At 50.7% G+C, this 15,499-nt stretch overlaps 1 protein-coding gene across 1 annotated transcript in view; it reads right to left on the bottom strand.

The window, feature by feature from the left end:
• Positions 1–15,499, bottom strand: part of LOC149352682 (uncharacterized) — a 37,003-nt gene that overhangs the window by 11,482 nt on the left and 10,022 nt on the right. Inside the window, exon 2 of the mRNA XM_089575716.1 lies at positions 8,440–8,637. Coding sequence (XP_089431842.1) covers positions 8,440–8,637 — 198 coding nt within the window. The remainder of the gene's footprint in view (positions 1–8,439; positions 8,638–15,499) is intronic.

The raw sequence follows: 15,499 nt of genomic DNA, 5'->3' as shown, positions 1-15,499 counted from the left end.
AAACGGCCGGCTGGCTGACACAAAAAGGAAAAACGCGTTATGTTCACACAAAGTTGAAAATGTCAAAGGGGCTTGAATGGCTCTGCACAGATGTTGCTGTTGCTCCTGATGCCCACGCAGAGCTGTGTCCGAAAAGGTTGGTGCGAGGTAGCTAGAAGTGCACCCGTGACGCCAGCAGCGCGTGCTAAAAATAAATACGCTGCGACGTGGCATGAGGACAGTTTTGCAGGAGCCAGCAGACACATTCAACGCACCCGTTTTTAGCACCTGAAAAAAAAAAAAAAAGCAGCAGGAACCGCCCGCGTTCAGCGCTGCCCTCACGAATGTTCAAGCCATGCCGTTGTTGCCAGCCCTCCATTGCTGCCGGCCGAAGTCGAGCTTAGTGCTCAGCTTACTTGCCCCTCTTGCCGCGCGGGGCGTTCTTGAGCACCGTCACGTTGTTGTAGTTCCCTTCGGAGCGCATGGGGCAGTGGGAGCGCGTGTGGCTCCTGTCCCCAGTGGCACCGCATATCTCGCACCGGTGGGCCCTCAGTATGGGACACATGACAACGTCAGTGTGGGGATCGCGCAGCACGTGGCTGCGGCAGAACGACCGTGACTCTCCCTGCTGCCGGCAGTAGCTGCACTCCAGCAGTTGCTGCTGGTTGCGGCGGTAGCGCTGGTGACGCTGCGGTGGAGGATGAGGGTGGGAGTTGGCATGGCGAGGTGCCGGCTGGTGCATCATGGGGCGAGTCTGGGGGAACGCTTGCGGGCGTGGTTGAGGAGGCCGCTGCGTGCGCGGCTGTGCATGCATCTGGCCGCGCAGCTGATGGGCTGGCTGCTGCTGCTGCTGTGGTTGACCCTTTGGTTGCTGAGCTTTCTGTTGCGGCTGTTGCTGCTGTTGTGGGTGGGGGTGTTGCTGAGTCTTGGGCTGCGCTTTTTGCTGCGCTTGAGCCTGCGCTGATGGCTGCGACTGAGCATTAGCTTTTGGCTGGGCATGAGTTTTCGGCTGTCCCTGGGCTTGATGGGCCTCAGCTTGAGGCTGGTTTTGAGCTTGAGGCTGCGCTTGACCTTTCGGCTGTTCTTGACCTTTCGGCTGTTCTTGACCTTTCGGCTGTTCTTGACCTTTCGGCTGTTCTTGACCTTTCGGTTGTTCTTGACCTTTCGGTTGTTCTTGAACTTCCAGCTGTTCTTGACCATTCAGCTGTTCTTGATCTTTCGGCTGTTCTTGATCTTTCGGCTGTTCTTGACCTTTCGGCTGTTCTTGACCTTTCGGTTGCTCTTGACCTTTTGGCTGCTCTTGACCTTTCTGCAGCGCCTGAGCTTGCGCTTGAGCTTGCACTTGCGGCTGGGCTTGAGCTTTGGACTTGGACTTATGAGGTCTCTGGACAGATGCCACCTTTGTGGCGCCTTTGCCGGCCTTAGTGCTAGACAAGAATGGCGGAAATGGTCTGGCCATGCGGATTGAGTCCCCTTCTTGCGGTTGCGGATTATCTGCAGTGTTCAAAAATCCAGTTCACAGCGACAATGTACGCATGTACTACATGCGGAGCCAAAGTAAACGTCGCATTGATGCTGCGATTGAGCTGCAATAACGCGAGATCTAGCGGGCTCAACGCAAGGCGATGACGGCGGTCACGAGAAACCGCAGCTCCGGCCAAGAATGATCATAAAAAAAAGAATGAATGAATGAATGATCAGAAATTCCGCAAGACCACACCTACAGTGCACCCATATCTGAAGTAAAGTGATCCGTTCACTTTACTTCAGCTCCCTCAAGCTGCAGTATACTGCGTGAGCACCGGAATAAACTCTCAAAGTGTTACTCAGTAGGCTCTCAACTCTTTAAAGGCACCCGAACATTTTTGGCCCAAGCAAATTCCATGTTGCGATTTTGAGGCCTCATAAATGCATACGCGTCCGGGTGGTTTCACAGCTATCATAAGCACCAACCCGCCCCGAATAATTAATCTTTACAAAATTTCCACTGTTAGAATTCGCGCTTCGATTCCACGAAGCAAAAAGAGGTAAGCATCAGATAGTTTTTAGGGCTAGACGCAGTGCGGAGGCTACATGCGCCAACAAAGCACGTGCAGATGCTATAGCGCTTGTATACACGCTAGACCGACAGTAGCAACAGTCGGTGTCAGTATCGCGGCGGCGCCATCTATGTCGCAATGCCTCTTCGCTGACCTACGGACAGGTGTCGCCGAGTGCAGTCGGCTGAAGCGAGCGTGGCAGGATGACTATTGGTCGCACCGCAGAAGTGTGCCGCCTGCTCTCGGCAGAAGCCACAGGCACCTTTGGCACCTTTCGCTTAGCTCCAGCCACTCCCAGAGCTTGCGAAGCTCCAGCAGCTTTTCGCGTGTTTCGCAGGACGTTAGCTCTGTATACTATATGCACTTCATCGCAATCGGCGTTTGCCTCTCAACCACTTATGGCGTGTTCCAATCGGCGATCCGAGCAACTCGCCGAATTCGCAAAGCAACAAGACATCCGTCGCGGTCCACTCAGAGATCAGGATCTGAATTGTAATCGCCCACTGACACACACACTTCGGTTTCAAGGAGGAAGAAAACTTGCTCTGGATCGCCGATTGAAATACGTCATTAGATAGGGCATGCTGCCACCATTTCTACAATTATTCAGAGCCAACCCGCAGCTTCGGTTCCACGTTCAGAGAGCATGAGCAGCCACAACTTTCCACAGATCCCCCGGGATAGCGCCACCGAACCTCTGTTTCAATTCTGTTCTCGCTAACAGTGGAGTCCAGGCCGCTCAGCGCGGCGCGTTACACGTAGTACTACTCCCAAACTGCAATAAGTACTGTGAAGCGCCTTAATTTCGTCGAGCACTACAGGTCGCTTAGCACTCTCTAGACGAACCGCCGCGTGTCTACGCTCCGACTCGTCGTGAAAGGTTCACTAGCGACATGGGTGAAGTACGGTGGGTCTTGTTCTCGCATCTTGAAGTCGCCGTCTCCGAAAAGATCATGAACGGCAGCTTGGGCGAGCTGCCGACCGTGACAACAGCACGGCGGCACAGCCTCTCTCAAGCTCTGTGTTAGTCGTAGTTTACGAGTCGCTCGTAATGAAGGATGCAGTACGTCTCATCTGCACGGAGCGCAGCCCGAAACCGTCAGCCTTTTCCTTTCACCTTTTTAATGATCCCCACGTGCACAGATGTATTCATTTCAGGCTGCCTAAAGTGAGCGTGCGCTGCTCTACAGCGAAGGAGGCCCGTTCTGGAACACCGGATAGTACACAACTTCCTATCGCGTTTCGCACGACGCAAGGAGTAAATCACGATACTCTAGGACTTATTAATAATCTAACGTACCATAACGAGCCTATCAGTACACTTCCGAATTCTTACATGACTCAAAGAAATTCTGCTGAGTGTCGTCGAGTGCGATCTTTATCTACAGGGCATTTCTTTTTATTTCAGTGAAGACACCGTAGAACAGGAAGTTATTCAGAGCATCTTCATTAATTATTCAATTAACATACACAAATATACCTGCAAGAGGTATCTGGCTCACCAGATGATCCAGCCTCAAAAGCGGCGCCCAGTAGCTTTATAATCGCATTTTGATAAGAGATATATGCTGAATAAAATGGATCACCACATGAACGTTGACGTAACGGGCTGCATTAGCCAACAGCAACAGACAACGTCGACGCTGTGTGCATTTTCACTTCTTGCCCACAGTATGTTTTAGCATAAAATTATTTTACGCTTTTAGGGCAGGAAATTGTCACAAAGTTTTGAAATACGGTGTAGGTGTGAATTCACCCTACACTCCGTCTCAAGACATTCTCGTGCAACGCGTCCACGGAACGCGTCGCGTGAGCCGGTTGAGGAAGCGAACGGGCAAAGTCACAGTCCTCCTTCGCCTTAGAAGACGCAGTGTTGAAATATAGAATGTGTTACAGTCGAATTTACAGGGGAAAATTAAAAAGGGGAGGGGGGGCACCCTCACTACACTAAGCGCGAAATCTTATGTGAAAATCATAAAAAAAAACTTTTTCGACGTAGACAAGTCCAAGAAATCAATCCCACAAAAAAGGAGCGCCCCCTTCCCCACTCGCGCGCTTCAAGATTGACCCATAAATTTGACCCTGCGAGAAGATCCACGTCAGGTGACGTATCATTTTCTACACCACCGTGAGTTTAGCTGAAAAATTTTGCTCTAGGCGCAGTACAAAAGGGTGATTGCTGGGCAAGTCCTCCAAGGAACGGCAGTAGTACAAGCTGCTGCTAGCCACACCGTTCTTGCGGGGTATAGCCAAATCGATTTTTAGTTTCATGATTTGCAGTTACAGGCCTAGCTCGCACCACTTCCCTTACGCATGTGAGTCGTCCGGTGCAGCCTCAACGGAGAGGCCCGAAAAATGAAAGGCACTTTCTTTTCCCGAAAGGGCAGCAGTTAAGGGAGCAACACGAAAACGAAATAAAAATAAATTAGTTCAATCCGCACCGCTTTTGGCACAACCACTCAAACAGCGCAACTTCTGCATGGACGCACCATCTTTCGACGAACGCTGAAGTTCTCTAACACCGTATGTAGCCAGCGCACCAAAGCATACGTACAGAGCGCGTCCACTAGCATGACAGAATATAGTGCACAAAGGCACCTCACTCGAGGCCTCGGGAAGCCTCTTCACGATCTGAGCATTTGAAAGGAAGGCAAGCGTGAACGAGACAACGGGAACAAGTCGGACAGAAAGGCCCCTTCGTCGTGGGCATCCTTAAAGGGCCACTGACCAGGGTCCGGACATTTTTCAAAAACAAGCCCACTGCATAGATGAGGCATCGAAGATAACCTCTGCAAAATACTAGAGCCATGCGCGCCCCGAAAAGCTGCGAAAATTCAAATCAAAGCCCGCTCGTTCTTTCCTTCAACAAAAACGGCCCCGCCCCACTACTCTGAACCCCGTTGACGTCATGGGGGGTTACTTTCGCTAAAGGCACTCCATTGGTGCATCGTTCTGACTGACGGGAGAAGGTTGGGCGTAGCCTTGGCGTCGCGTCGTCTGCACAGCGCTTTCCGCAGCGCCTTCTGTTCTGGCACATGCCTACAAGCCCGCATGAAGGAACAAAAAAAAAAACTGCGGAGGGAGCGTGCGGCGACAGCCTTGAACCCTAGCCATAAAAAGTAAAAAATAGTGAAACTAGTAAATAGTAAAGTCTAGGTGGTCGAGCCGATCGCGCCTCTCGATCGTTCAGTGTGCGGAGAAAATGCAAAAACCAAGAAAAATTCTTTTGAGGGCGGGGCCATGACGTAACATGTGACGCACTCCACAGATACCACGCCTCCGGCTTACATCGGAGAAGGAACGGGTGATTTTGCCTTGCCGAGCCTACTCGAGGAGCAGCGGGAGAGAAAAATCTCAAGGAGGGAACGGAAGGAGAGGAGGCTCGCTCCAAGAGCGGTAGAGAGTGTTTGCGAGCCGAGGGTGGTCACGGGCCCTTTAAGGTGAAGCATCATTTGACTGAAATGCGTTTTGAAACAAAAAAGAAACAATGAGTTCAGCACTGCAGTCCCATGCGTGCTTTACACGGACCGTGCAGTCCAATAAGAAACAATGGCAAAAGGTTCGCGATCACGTTCAGTTACGATCAGATATCGCGCCCTGTGGGAATTTAAACTGACGTCTCCCTGCACTGCTCCCTGCATGATGTCCCAGAACAAAATTGCATTCCTGCGCTCAATAAAATGGTGCGCGAAGATCTCCGGTGCGCCACACGGACGACAGCTAAAAGAAGATACAATAACGCCTTTCCTGCGGAGCCAAGATTTAATGGGCAGACTTCAATTGCCGGAGCTTCGATGAGCAGTTTGAACAAAAATGCTTCGGTTCAAGGAGAAATCTGCTTTTCACTTAAGCGCTAACCCGTTACGTCCAAAAGGCTCAAGTAACGACAGCGGTACAGATGTAAAGGTTTTGGAATTTTTCAACAGTAAGTGAAAATACTGGGTGCTGCGCTGTTTCTCCACTTTGTATTGCTTCAGGCCACTCTTTCCTGAACAGCGCAAACTCGCACCCCGAGTACAAGCTTAAGTCGGCATACATCGACTGATCACTGCATCCTAATGACAAAGAGACTACTTTCGCAGTAATCTGAGCTTTTATGAGCTGGAAAGACCGAAACAATGAAATGCAAGCAGCGCCGCCACACGACGTTTTCACATATTAAATGCAATAATGTCGTCGTCTCGGTAAGAATCTCTGAGGCTGGACCACACCGCCATTCAATTCCAGGTCGTGATCACGCAATCTTTGAGCACAAAAATCACGAGTTCGAATTGAAAAAAAAAGTTTAATTTAAACTCAAATTTCCTCACATTACAGAGTTTCTTGCTGTCAAATAAGCGTCAGTAGAGCCACAAAAAGCCAAACAATCGATTTTCGATAGCCGTAAATGAATGTGGCTGTCCTCAGTAACCCTTCCTAGTGCCCATCGTGCAGATTCCCTTACAAGCGCAGCTCCCGAAGGCCCAGCATTCACAACAGCTTAGAGAGATGCCAAAAGAGCAGCCAGATTTTTTTTTTTTAGGTATATTTGCTGACCCCATCATTTCAGAGCTATTTACGGTTAAGTCAAAGTGATGCTCAAACTGGCCAACAATTTTTTTTTAATTTTGAATGTTATTATGTAACGACTAGTTCTGGCACTAAAAATGAAAACTGGTACTTTCGAACTGTTTTTTTTTCTATTGCTTTGACTTTCTCATGCGATACAATTAGAAGCTTCATGGGGCCAAAATGCGCTGTCGGTCAGAAAATTCGCCCACTGAGTGGAGAGAAGTTACGTCATCATACATTCCCATTGGCTGGAGGAAAGTGACGTCACCATACCGGAGCGTTCCTATTTGCTGAGGAAGTGACGTCATCGGGCCAGAAGTGACGTCATTTCCGCTAAGGCATCGACCGTTGCTAATGCTATCACACTGCCAATACATAACAGAATTAGGTGTCCCTGCGACTTTTTTGCAGTGCGCAAGCCCGGAGGCATATAAGCGTTCTGCGAAGAGTTTTAGAAGTCTGTTAATAATGCTTTCACAGGTTCGAATAATCTCAGGAAGGCTGCTGTAAAAAAAAAAATCCTAAATACCACTGTTTTCTATTTCAAAAAACTGCAGGAAGGTCCCTGCGAGGAACGCGCAAGTGTGCGAAGCATTTTGGCTCACGTTGAATGAGGGAAGCCGTGCGGGCAAGCGGTTCAGAGAAGCCGTACGCGATGGCTACTCGTCTTTTGAGTGCGTCCAGGTACCCTCCTGCTTGCCGTGCGGCGCGATGCTGCAGTCGTCCGCACTCAATAATTCTAGCGCTTTCTTCCATAGTTCCCTACCGCGTACGCCTCGCTTAGACGACACGTTGCCATCGCATACCGCTTCATAAACCGCTTCCTTATGCGACTCCTAATTCCTTAAGTAGGCTTCTCCACGTTGCGTTCTACCCTATTGCGTTCTAATCGCGTCACTGGCCTTCAGTAAGACTAGGGTAAAGTGCTGAATTCGAATGCTAGTGCTTGACAGGCGCACGCGTTGTCGCGGAAGCCATCTTGGAATGTTCCGCTTTGTACAACACACAAGCTACGCCGATCTATGGTACCATAGTACATGCCTATACTATTCCTCTTTATAACTCAGTGGTTCCGCCATTAGATTAGCATGCAACGTGGAGGTGAAGCCCGCTTGACGCTTATGAGCGTTTCTCGCAAGGGTCCCGTCAAAAGCTCGAAATAAAGGACGGCCGTTGCAGAGCGATTTCCTTTACGTCTGTACTGCAAGAACCGATGGTTCCTTCTTCAGCGACGTACGGCTCATTAATACACTTTTAGCGGGCTTTTATTTTCAGGCGCCAAGCTTCACCGCATGCAAAGACCGCTGTGCCTGACCTGTAGCTGGTCTTTCACAGTGCCGCGTGCGCTCATGGCAATTGCCGCGAAAAACAAGACTACGCAGGTGGGCTAACAAACAAAATACATGACAAGCAGCATATAAATAAATGAGACGGAAGCGCAGTAGCATGTGATGCGCCTGATTCTTCGTGGGCTTTTCAAAAAGCTCAAGATATGTTCATCAATTTCGCGTAAAATGGCAGTTAAAAATCCCCCCTCTTTTCTTTATCCGACAGATACCATATTAGGGCGCAATTAAACCCAAACACCACCTGCGAACAGAACACAATGTTCGGCGGTCAAGTGGCGTGATTCGTGGCACTGCGCAGAGAGTCCTGTGATTTCCATCGACAGCTTAAACAACGATGCCAGGCAGTGCTCGCGTTTGAATCTAGTCTGGTAGTAAAGGGGCTTCCCCACGTGCTCCTAAAAGAATTTCGAGATGTCGCTTTCACTCACGCTAAAACGAGTGGTGCACTATTTTTTTAAAAAATGGTCGCGCGGCTACAGCTCGAAGCGTTGTCACATGCGCATGCAGTACGACGTAATCACCTGTATCCGTCTGCTTGTGAGCAACCTCTACTTGCTCGCCACCCTCGGCACCCTCGGCACCCTCGCCACCCACAGCTCCCTCGCCACCCACAGCATCCTCGGCACCCTCAGCACCCGGTGTTCCATCGGGTTTCTCCGGCGGCTGAGTGGAATCGGGACGCTGGTCAGTGTTCTCCTCTCCTTGGCCAGCGAAGAACCCTGCGTGGCGTAGCGTGGGCGGTCAATGAGCGAAAAAATACAAAACTAGCAGGAAGATACAAGCTGCACCGAAGACCTACCGAAATATCGGAGCCAGTTACAGCTCAGCGCCGTTGCTTGCCCAGCGATGGGTTTATATTAAAACCGACATAAGCAGATGCACAACTACAGGCCAACGCTTTGCCTCATGATCGTGTCTAGGGTGTCGGATCTCGGCACCAGAGACTGGCACTGGGAAACTTTCGCTGACCCCTCGAATGCGGGTGAATGGTTCGTCTGCTTCGGCCTTTAAAATCACCAGACACGCAAGCCCGTTGAAGCTACGCTCTTACTTGCCTGCAAGCCTAACCGTAATGTAGCATTCGTTTTTCTGCATTTCGAGTTCCGTAGTGAGAGAACGCAAAGCGTCCAGTTGCAGTCAGGCGTCTAGGTCTACTCTGAATTCAGTTATACCGCACGACGCGCGCACGCCATCCACACAGCGCAACCTTGATTTGGTGAACGGTTAAACGTTTACTCTCTCTCCCTCAGAAACAGCGGAGCCAAGGATTCTCTCTGTTTTTCGGCAACGTGGGCTCGCGACATTCGCTATGTGAGAGGCCAAGAGGAAAAATAAAAATAAAAACACCCTGCCCGCATCGCCTATGGCACAACGGGCTTCGGGCAAACGACATATTTGCAGAAGTGGTGTCTAGTTGATGTGCTGTCACTCAGAAACCACTGCTGGCACGTCTTCCGTGTTTGGGCTGTGTGTCCGGACGGGTGAACTTACATATGCTGCTATACACAACAATAAACCGTCTCTATCGTAGTGATGAATTCATCTCGCTTCCAGTTGCAATCTTGGTGGAGATTACGACGACTGCGTCCCGACAGACGGGTGCCACAGCTGTACGCCGGGTGCCAGAAGGCAGCGCGCAGAACACACCTTTTTCACGCGACGCCCGCATGTGTCACTAACTCGAAAAGCATCTGCGCATCCTTTCTGATAAAACCAAATTTATTCACGACTTCGGGGGGAAGTAGTCTTGGGGGGAAGGGAGACACATGGACGCTTCGACGGTTCAACGAGAGTCGCTTCAGCAACCCTTAGTGTCTATTGCGCTTTTTTTCGTCTTAATTTTAAGCATGAAATTAAAATGCTTCTACGCTCTGTCGCGCTCGTTTTCAGCGACTCAATTCCGAAGGACGTAAAGGAAGTTTCAGCACACGCCTGCTTGCTGAAAAGTCGCCACTTGGGACAAAGGAGGCTAAATTTGGAGATGTTTTGCAATCGCCTTTCTTACAGCCCGTTTGCTGAACACACCCTAGAAAACGACGTCAAAAAATCAATATTCCTAATCACTCATATACTTACTTTCCCGAAGCACATGACTGTTTCACGCCATTCTTTTACTTCAAATTTGCAGTTTCTTTGAATATGTGCTAAGAACTGGAGCTCAAATGAACCGTACAGGGTACAGCCTTTGTCAAAGGCTTAATGACCAAAGGGGTTTCAGTCTGGGCCTCGCCTTGAGGCTCGTTACACACACTCAGCGTACCAAACCTCTTAAAGGTAAGAGGAACACTGGTACCCCCCTCTGTTCGTTAGGACTTCCACAAATGCTACACAAGCCGCACTACAGAGCTTAGAAGCAAACCTCCCCGGGCTCTAAACTTTTGACGAAGTCTGCACGTTCTCCTGGTCTGAAGGCTGACAACATTCTAAAAATTGAAATCTCAAGTGGAAGATCTCTAACTTCTCTGCAACATAAGCGAAACAGCGCTTCCGTAAGAAGGATTTCTTTAGAATTGGAATTTTATTTCAGAATATGAGAAACGTGAAATCCTTAAGAAATGGTTCCCGAAGCTGCACGCGGCCTATGAGGGACTCTGTAATGGAGAGCTTGGGATTAATTTCGACCACCAGGGGTTTTTCAATGCGCACCGACACTGCACAGGACATCTTGCCCCTCGTCAAATTGCGGGGCCGGTATTCGATCCCGCTATCCTAGGCTCAGCACTCGAGCCACCACGACGTGCGAGATCCCCAGATATTAAAAACATGACTGCAACACCAACTGAAACTTGCAGTTTCATTAATACATTTGTAGGAGATAGAAAAGGGACCTGTTGGGAGCTCACATACTGCACTGAAGGTGACGGCGACTTCCACTGCAGTAGCACACGTGGGTCGTATGCCCGTTAGGGTAGCGCGCAGCTGGCGTGCCCATCCCATGCAACCATTGCGTTGTGCACAAGGTAGGAGCTTGCAGCAACAGCCGTTCGTTCGCATGGGAAAAAACCACGCGTCGGCGATCATTGTAAGTGCGGTTCGGTCTGTGTTGAGGCATGATGCGAGATAAGGAAGCCAATCTTTTTGTTTCTCCTTTGGCGCGAGCTTGCTTTAATTACCCAGAAAAGATTATCTAAAAATTAACCACAGCGCAGCGCGCCATTCCTGCCAGTAACCTTGACGCTTCCGTTAGCGCGATTTCCGTTAAACCCCAACTCAAACGACACTTCCTGGGCATACGCGCTCAGCCTCGGCGCTCTTGGCGTACGCCGGAACGGACGTCAAAAAGGGGCATGCATCTCCATGTCCCTGGTGCTGGCTCGCTCCCCCTCTCGAGTCGAGGGAAAGAATTTCAAGCCATGAAGAAAAGAGTCACCGAGACTCCCGTGGTCCTCCGATCGTTGTAAACCGGACCCGGCTTCCGACGCGTACGCGAGCGCCCGTGCGCTGGCGCTGATATCTGGCACGGACAGATATCGGCGCCTCGCCGAGGTTCGCTGGCGTCTCCTGCAGTGCGCATGCGCACTGCAGGAGACGCCAGCGAACCTCGGCGCCTGCATAACTTATTTGCAAACATATTCATGTTTATGCACCTCTTCAGGCATGCATGCATGCGTGTAAAAACGTGTCGGCATATACGATGACGGCTGCTACATTTTTGCTATTCCACTCTGCGAAGAGAAGACGGCGCCGGGGGGTGGGGGAGGCGCACTGAAGAGAACGTAATGAAGTGTAACTTTTAGGTCGCATGCATCGAATTCGGTCACGTGGCGGGATACAACGATAGCACCAAACGTTCAGCGCAGAGCTAACGTAATTTCACATGGTTTCCTAGATAGAGTTAAATTCCTCACCTAACCAGTACGATCACGCCTTATTCTATCAGTATGCAGCGAGGAAGTAAGGTAAGTCGGATTATGGGGTTTTTAGCTGCTCAGAGGGTTTAACGAGTGAATCAACGAGAGTCGTTTGCAGATCTGGAGATCTAGCGGCCTGGTTAGGGAGGTGGTTTGGTGGGGAGTACGTATTCCGTCTGAGTAAGCGCCGTAGCTTCGGCGCTGAAAAAAAATGTACTGTCTTTGTCAAAGGTAACCAGGCTGCATGGCTTGCTTCTAGCTTGTATAGTGGAGCCCTTGTGGCTTTCCTAAAGATCGAAAGGTGTTGGAAGGTAAGAAGGCCCCCAGTCCTTACCTTTAACGACCATTCAGCTCCAGAGAAGCCTTAAGGGCTCCACTGTACGAGCTAGAAGCAAACCATGCAGCCTGGTTACTTTTGACAAAGACTGTACATCATAACGCATGGTTTGATCTGTTTCGGCTCCTTAACCCTCTCATGTATACGGGCCTCATATGATGACAGGTATTTTATCTTATTATAGAATTCGTCACTTCCAGCGTGTCACTAGCCGCATGGAGCCCTAACTCATTCATTCATTCATTCATTCATTCATTCATTCATTCATTCATTCATTCATTCATTCACACACGATATTGACAAACCTGAAGCTTAAGTGGGCCGATGGCAACACCGAGGAAAGCAGGTTTTGCCAACAAGGAACGACACGCTTCAACACACGGACGGCGCGCCGACAGGGTGAGAACAGGCAAGCGTTAGCGAACGCCTGTGTTGTCAGCCTGTCGTGTTCTCTTCGCTGCGCGGTGGAAGAGAAACCAAAACTAAACGTGAAGATGCGCTCGGGATGGCGAGAAAGCAAGAAATGAGTTTTATTCTTGCGCGACGAAAAGTTACAGAAAAAAAAAAACGGCCGGCTGGCTGACACAAAAAGGAAAAACGCGTTATGTTCACACAAAGTTGAAAATGTCAAAGGGGCTTGAATGGCTCTGCACAGATGTTGCTGTTGCTCCTGATGCCCACGCAGAGCTGTGTCCGAAAAGGTTGGTGCGAGGTAGCTAGAAGTGCACCCGTGACGCCAGCAGCGCGTACGAAAAATAAATACGCTGCGACGTGGCATGAGGACAGTTTTGCAGGAGCCAGCAGACACATTCAACGCACCCGTTTTTAGCACCTGAAAAAAAAAAAAAAGCAGCAGGAACCGCCCGCGTTCAGCGCTGCCCTCACGAATGTTCAAGCCATGCGTTGTTGCCAGCCCTCCATTGCTGCCAGCCCTCCATTGCTGCCGGCCGAAGTCGAGCTTGGTGCTCAGCTTACTTGCCCCTCTTGCCGCGCGGGGCGTTCTTGAGCACCGTCACGTTGTTGTAGTTCCCTTCGGAGCGCATGGGGCAGTGGGAGCGCGTGTGGCTCCTGTCCCCAGTGGCACCGCATATCTCGCACCGGTGGGCCCTCAGTATGGGACACATGACAATGTCAGTGTGGGGATCGCGCAGCACGTGGCTGCGGCAGAACGACCGTGACTCTCCCTGCTGCCGGCAGTAGCTGCACTCCAGCAGTTGCTGCTGGTTTCGGCGGTAGCGCTGGTGACGCTGCGGTGGAGGATGAGGGTGAGAGTTGGCATGGCGAGGTGCCGGCTGGTGCATCATGGGGCGAGTCTGGGGGAACGCTTGCGGGCGTGGTTGAGGAGGCCGCTGCGTGCGCGGCTGTGCATGCATCTGGCCGCGCAGCTGATGGGCTGGCTGCTGCTGCTGCTGTGGTTGACCCTTTGGTTGCTGAGCTTTCTGTTGCGGCTGTTGCTGTTGCTGTGGGTGGGGGTGTTGCTGAGTCTTGGGCTGCGCTTTTTGCTGCGCTTGAGCCTGCGCTGATGGCTGCGACTGAGCATTAGCTTTTGGCTGGGCATGAGTTTTCGGCTGTCCCTGGGCTTGATGGGCCTCAGCTTGAGGCTGGTTTTGAGCTTGAGGCTGCGCTTGACCTTTCGGCTGTTCTTGACCTTTCGGCTGTTCTTGACCTTTCGGCTGTTCTTGACCTTTCGGCTGTTCTTGACCTTTCGGCTGTTCTTGACCTTTCGGTTGTTCTTGACCATTCAGCTGTTCTTGATCTTTCGGCTGTTCTTGATCTTTCGGCTGTTCTTGATCTTTCGGCTGTTCTTGACCTTTCGGCTGTTCTTGACCTTTAGGTTGCTCTTGACCTTTCGGCTGCTCTTGACCTTTCGGCAGCACCTGATCTTGCGCTTGAGCTTGCATTTGCGGCTGGGCTTGAGCTTTGGACTTGGACTTATGAGGTCTCTGGACAGATGCCACCTTTGTGGCGCCTTTGCCGGCCTTAGTGCTAGACGAGAATGGCGGAAATGGTCTGGCCATGCGGATTGAGTCCCCTTCTTGCGGTTGCGGATTATCTGCAGTGTTCAAAATGCCAGTTCACAGCGACAATGTACGCACGTACTACATGCGGAGCCAAAGTAAACGTCACATTGATGCTGCGATTGACCTGCAATAACGCGAGATCTAGCGGGCTCAACGCAAGGCGATGACGGCGGTCACGAGAAACCGCAGCTCCGGCCAAGAATGATCATAAAAAAAAGAATGAATGAATGAATGATCAGAAATTCCGCAAGACCACACCTACAGTGCACCCATATCTGAAGTAAAGTGATCCGTTCACTTTACTTCAGCTCCCTCAAGCTGCAGTATATATACTGCGTGAGCACCGGAATAAACTCTCAGTGTTACTCAGTAGGCTCTCAACTCTTTAAAGGCACCCGAACATTTTTGGCCCAAGCAAATTCCATGTTGCGATTTTGAGGCCTCATAAATGCATACGCGTCCGGGTGGTTTCACAGCTATCATAAGCACCAACCCGCCCGAATAATTAATCTTTACAAAATTTCCACTGTTAGAATTCGCGCTTCGATTCCACGAAGCAAAAAGAGGTAAGCATCAGATAGTTTTTAGGGCTAGACGCAGTGCGGAGGCTACATGCGCCAACAAAGCACGTGCAGATGCTATAGCGCTTGTATACACGCTAGACCGACAGTAGCAACAGTCGGTGTCAGTATCGCGGCGGCGCCATCTATGTCGCAATGCCTCTTCGCTGACCTACGGACAGGTGTCGCCGAGTGCAGTCGGCTGAAGCGGAGCGTGGCAGGATGACTATTGGTCGCACCGCAGAAGCGTGCCGCCTGCTCTCGGCAGAAGCCACAGGCACCTTTGGCACCTTTCGCTTAGCTCCAGCCACTCCCAGAGCTTGCGAAGCTCCAGCAGCTTTTCGCGTGTTTCGCAGGACGTTAGCTCTGTATACTATATGCACTTCATCGCAATCGGCGTTTGCCTCTCAACCACTTATGGCGTGTTCCAATCGGCGATCCGAGCAACTCGCCGAATTCGCAAAGCAACAAGACATCCGTCGCGGTCCGCTCAGAGATCAGGATCTGAATTGTAATCGCCCACTGACACACACACTTCGGTTTCGAGGAGGAAGAAAACTTGCTCCGGATCGCCGATTGAAATACGTCATTGATAGGGCATGCTGCCACCATTTCTACAATTATTCAGAGCCAACCCGCAGCTTCGGTTCCACGTTCAGAGAGCATGAGCAGCCACAACTTTCCACAGATCCCCCGGGATAGCGCCACCGAACCTCTGTTTCAATTCTGTTCTCGCTAACAGTGGAGTCCAGGCCGCTCAGCGCGGCGCGTTACACGTAGTACTACTCCCAAACTGCAATAAGTACTGTGAA

This window comes from Amblyomma mixtum, chromosome 3, assembly GCF_055824585.1.
Source record: "Amblyomma mixtum isolate Tamu chromosome 3, ASM5582458v1, whole genome shotgun sequence".
NCBI classification, from domain to species: Eukaryota; Metazoa; Arthropoda; class Arachnida; order Ixodida; family Ixodidae; genus Amblyomma; species Amblyomma mixtum.
The sequence above is the reverse complement of the archived record's forward strand: the minus strand, read 5'-3'. Positions and strand labels throughout refer to the sequence as shown.